The sequence below is a fragment of the Carcharodon carcharias genome, chromosome 16, assembly GCF_017639515.1.
Source record: "Carcharodon carcharias isolate sCarCar2 chromosome 16, sCarCar2.pri, whole genome shotgun sequence".
Lineage (NCBI taxonomy): Eukaryota > Metazoa > Chordata > Chondrichthyes > Lamniformes > Lamnidae > Carcharodon > Carcharodon carcharias.
In genome coordinates this window covers 103,642,729-103,647,682 of record NC_054482.1, presented here as the reverse complement: position 1 = coordinate 103,647,682, position 4,954 = coordinate 103,642,729, and the positions used below count along the sequence as shown (strand labels likewise).

The 4,954-nt window shown below is 44.3% G+C and overlaps 1 protein-coding gene across 1 annotated transcript; it reads right to left on the bottom strand.

The window, feature by feature from the left end:
• Positions 1-223: 223 nt before the first annotated feature.
• Positions 224-4,446, bottom strand: barhl2 (BarH-like homeobox 2). The gene is made up of 3 exons (XM_041208666.1): positions 3,933-4,446; positions 2,014-2,239; positions 224-515 (listed from the first exon to the last, which is right to left on the bottom strand). The coding sequence occupies exons 1-3, from the start codon at positions 4,444-4,446 to the stop codon at positions 224-226; spliced, it is 1,032 nt and encodes a 343-aa protein (XP_041064600.1).
• Between the last annotated feature and the right edge of the window lie 508 nt (positions 4,447-4,954).

Sequence of the window (4,954 nt, the reverse complement as noted above, 5' to 3'; positions counted from 1 at the left end):
ATTACCATCGACCTTTTTTTTTTCCATTTTTGTTCTCTTTACATTACAGCCGAGTCCGTTCTATGTCCGTCATAGCGGCTTTTTTTTTTTCCAGTCTTTTTTTTTGTGTTTTCACCCACCTCCTCTTCCCTCCTTTCACCACCACCCCCCCCCCCCAACCCCCACCACCAACTCTCCCCCCACCCCCAAACCCCATCTTTCCCCACCCCCACCCTCTTGTTTTTCACCGGGGGTGTGGTGTTCCGGGGATAGGGTTGGGCAGGGGATTGAGCGCTGGCTGTCCTGCCGGGCCCAGCCCGTGGATGAGGACCCTGGGGACGAGCGGCCGCTGCAGTCCGGGATGAGGCGGTGGAGTCCGGTACATATACATGGCCGCCGCCGCCGTCGTGTCCATGTTAGTTAGCAGGCTCGGGTGGTAGAAATAGGGAGATGGGAACATTCTCTGCAAAGCGGAGTAATTTCCGGCCTCGGCCAGTAGCTCCAGCCCGACAGCAGTTTGCCTCTTCCACTTCGTCCTGAAATAGTACAGAAATAATACCAAAGAAAAAAAAATGTATTAGTTGGAGGAGAAGCTTTGGAATCGCACAGTGCAAATAATCCCTAGGTGATATGAAGGAAGATACGAGAGACCAAAGTTAAACGCCAAATCTCCAGCAATGGAATTTATTTGGAGTTTTCAAATATATTTGTACAGAATCGAAGCAGCATCTCGATCGATTGTATAATTAGAATGGTCCTGAATATTTTAAATGATCCTTAACAACAATTTGGTGCACACACACACATATATATATGTAAAACATGCACAGATATTCGCAATTCACAGGTCGTTCTTAGCATTTAATCTATTTTGAGCGGCTTGACACTTTTAATTTATTACAAGCCAAATTAGTACATGAGAATTGTAAAATGTTACTGCAGGTTACAGTCTATGAGATGGAAGTACATAGCTCAGATACAAACAGAGAGGAGGATAAATGTTTTCAGTTCGCATGCCCGCCTCGCAACGCAATTAATAAAAACGAAACGGAATAAAATGCTAAAGGGTTTCTTTTTTTTTAAAAAAGTACAATGCACTAAGCCCTGTTTGGATTTGGGGACTGATGTTAATGTTTGCTGACAGATTTAGCATGGTTGGGAACTGTATGTAATGAGACAGAAAAATTGTGGCATCGATGGCAACTGGACGCCCATTTGCAACTCCAGTTATCTTCAGCGCTGCTGAATGCAAAATTTCGCATCCGTTTTCCGTGGTCAAAGGTGGATAAAGATCTCTGGAGTTTGCGGTTGTCCTTTAACTGAAGCTTCATTGCCTTCGGTCAAAAAATACCTCCCCCCCCCCCCCCCACTTTTTGTTTCTCTGCGGCAGCCGGAAATATTAGGCAATTTGAAGTTCAATTCGAGAACATTTCAAAATTAAACTATTTTTTTAAAAAAAAAGCCAACAGCGTATAGAACACAAATCAGACCGCACACAAAAAAAAAATCCTGCGGTGGTAAACCCCAGTCGAACTGCCTCTCCCCTGCTCTGTAAAAAAAAATATAAAATGCATCCAATAAAATAATTTCAAAATTAAAACCAACGATCAATTTTAAAGCAGAAGAATTGGACTTTATCGGCGGCTGCGTTTAATGAAGATGAAGTTTGAAGCGGACGGGAACTGAATGGAAAAATGTTTGAACTGTTCGTGGGCTCCTTCTGTTATAGGTGACCATTACAACCCCATTCCCTTTGCAAAAAAGAAATCCTCCTCTGGAGCACAGTTTTGTGTGTGTGTGTGTGTGTGTGTGTGTTTTGTGCACAATAGCTACCCACTGCCCGTGCAACTCTCCAGTCGTCGATAGTGAATACTGGTGTGACAGTGCACACTATTTAGGTTGAGGGTGAAAGAAATCCTTTTGCAGAGAGTGTGTGCCATCTGTACGTAACAAGTTTACATAAATAGACGAACGGCTCGGGTGTTCGCCGATTGCACACATTGCAAGGGGCTGGGATCAGGGCGCCTCACGTACCTCCTGTTCTGATACCAGGTTTTGACCTGGGTGTCTGTCAGGTTGAGAGCCGCAGCCAAGTCCATGCGGTCTTGGACACTCAGGTATTTCTGACGCTCGAAGCTGCGCTCCAGCTGGTTCAGCTGATGGTCGGAGAAGGCCGTTCTCGCCTTCCGAGGCTTCTTCGCCCGGACGGGCGGACTTTCCCGGCTACTCGTTATTTCGCGGTCGCCTTCCTCTTTTGTCCCTAAGCACGAGATAGAACCGCAGCGTGTGAATCCCACATGCCCGGTAGCAGGACACAAATGTTACTTTGAGGAGCATCCTGTGCAACCCTGATTGAGAATAAGTTCCATTTTCCTGCACAATTTTGCATATCATTTGCATGTGCAAAACAGCCATTTGTGTGCCTTTAATACCGTTTCAATTAATAGCTTTTGTAAAGCAACATTTGATACTGATTTCATATCTATTAATTATTCAAAATGCCAGAGTATTTAAAATGCAAAATGTATATATGTATATGTATATGTAATTATACTCTGAACCAACGGTCTTCATATGATAAGAGCTGGACTTGTAACTGATTTGATGTCTTTAGAATCTTACGCTCTTTGCTGGTGACAGCGTTAAAGATTTCCGGATACTATTTGTCAACTTTGAGTTTTTACTGAAATGCTGAGAAATCGATATGTCAATCCATCTCTATTTGTACCAGTTTTCGTGGTTCTCAATGATCTCCCCTGCAGGAAGAACAATAATCTCTCTAATTGACCCACTGGGGAGGTTCGGGTAGAAAAATCGCCAGACCAGACTCTGCATCTGTTTTTTTTCTCTCTCTCTCTCTCTCTTTCTCTCCCTCTATTATGCTAATAGTAATCACTGAATGAATTATAAGAAAAAAGACCAGTTTTCTTCATTTACACACAATTTACAACAGGGCTAAGGTGGTTGATGGCGATCATTAGGAGTGTTTGGCAAGTGATCATCTTCTAGTAAAGCAGATTAAGTATTTAATAAAAAAAAGATCATTCTCTTAATCGCACGTTTTCCCGAGTTGTGTACTCGTTATAGCAGCCATTCTAAACTATTAGCAGATTAAATCTCGTGGAGAAAGGGCCAATTATATCAATTTCCGTACACTCCCCCCTCCGAAAAAGAACCATCAAAACCTGCAGCCCCAAAATTGATAAACCGCTGATAATTCCGTGTAATTCTCTGCATTAAATAATCCCCATGTTGGGTGAGTGACCGCGGGTGTATTTCTCTACTTCCCATATCATAATTACAACGGATAAAAGCGAAAGGATACGATCACAAACCGTTTAGCGAATAAGAGGTAAGTAGGCCTGATCTGTCTTTGCAAACACACGTTGGCATTTCCCTGGATATGAGCACCGAATTTAATGCTTCCCGGTTTCTGTGGGCTCGCAATTACTGCCCGGTGTCAATAGTTTTGCAAAGGCTTGGGATATATATATATATATATATATATATAGATAGATGCATATATACATCTAGATATATACACACACACACGCTACTAGTCTAGTTACTCCTATCAGTTTCTCGGCAGAAACAAGGATAAACAATAGTGACAGAGACGCTCTACCAAATGTTTAAAAAAAAAATCCCTGAACGAAACAAATAAGCATCATTAGCCACCAAGCTACCCTCTGAAGCTTCCCCAACGAAGGTCTCAGATTTTGCTCACGATGTGCCGTGAATTGTCCCCGACAATTCCCCCCCCCCCCCACCACCACCACCACTACCACTCCACCTACCCACCCACCCATGCCACCTAAAACTGCCAGTGTGCAGAGTGAGTCCGTCTGCAGCATACACCACCAAACTGTTAGTTACCAAAAAAGCAAGCAACACCCGCGTATGCATGAAACAGAAGGGAAGATGGGGCAGAACAAGAGACGGGGCACACTCACCGTTACACTTGATGTCGCTTTGAGAGTCATCTCGTTTGTCGAGCTTGTCCCGGTTTTTAATCTCTTCGGGTTCCGTCTTTTGCCTGAAGGGTTCAGCCTCTGGTTTGGGGGTGTGGGGTGAAGAGACGCTGGTGCTGTAAGGGGCGCAGGCTGCCAGCGGTTTGCTATCGCCCAAAATGTCTTTGATTAAAAAAGAGGAGGTGGAAGTCCTGGGGCCAGAGCTGCCGGCTGCCAGTTGCTGCTGCTGCTGGGGTTGCTGCAAACTTTGCTGCTGATGTTGATGAAGGTTGTCCGCAGCGAGATGCCGCTCCTGGTGCTCCATGGAGATCGGCGATAGGGGGGGAGCGGTCCCCACCGTGTCTATCTCCGAGCTCGGGGAGGGGGTGGCCTGGTTTCTGAAATCTGAAGTCCTGCTGTCACTGTGCCGAAAATCACCGTTCGCCAGCACCGGGCTGCTGGAACTGTTAGACAAAATAGTGTCTATTCCAAAGCTAGACCCGCTGGATCCTTCCATCGCGGTGGGCTACAATTCTAAGAGAGAGTCTTCATCCCAGCCAGGACTTTAATTGAGTTTACGATTAGGCTGTTCAAAATCAGAAGCGTTGGTAATCAGTGCGTGTGTGTGTGTGTGTGTGTGTGCACTAACAGTTTCTTTTTTGCTGTCTTCTGAAGCATCAGAGAATTTTTAAAAAAAAAATGAAAATACAATCTAACACGTGCTACAAACTTTGCTACACAAAGCTACCGTTGCATTGATTTTTTTTTTAAAAAAAGAAAACAAACTTTTAAAATTAATGCATTAGGAATTTTTTTTTAAAAAAACTGGGATATTCCACGGTGCGGGCTCTAGTTAGTCAACTTTGTTGAAAGTTGAGATGAGGGGAGATGCAATGGGGGGTAACTCCGAGACACCACGCTCTTTTGCTTCTATTCGCTTGCACTGGGCGACAATTACTTCCTAACCTGACGTCACTGCCATTGCAGAGTGTCATATTTTTTTTTCTTTATTATAATCCAGCGCA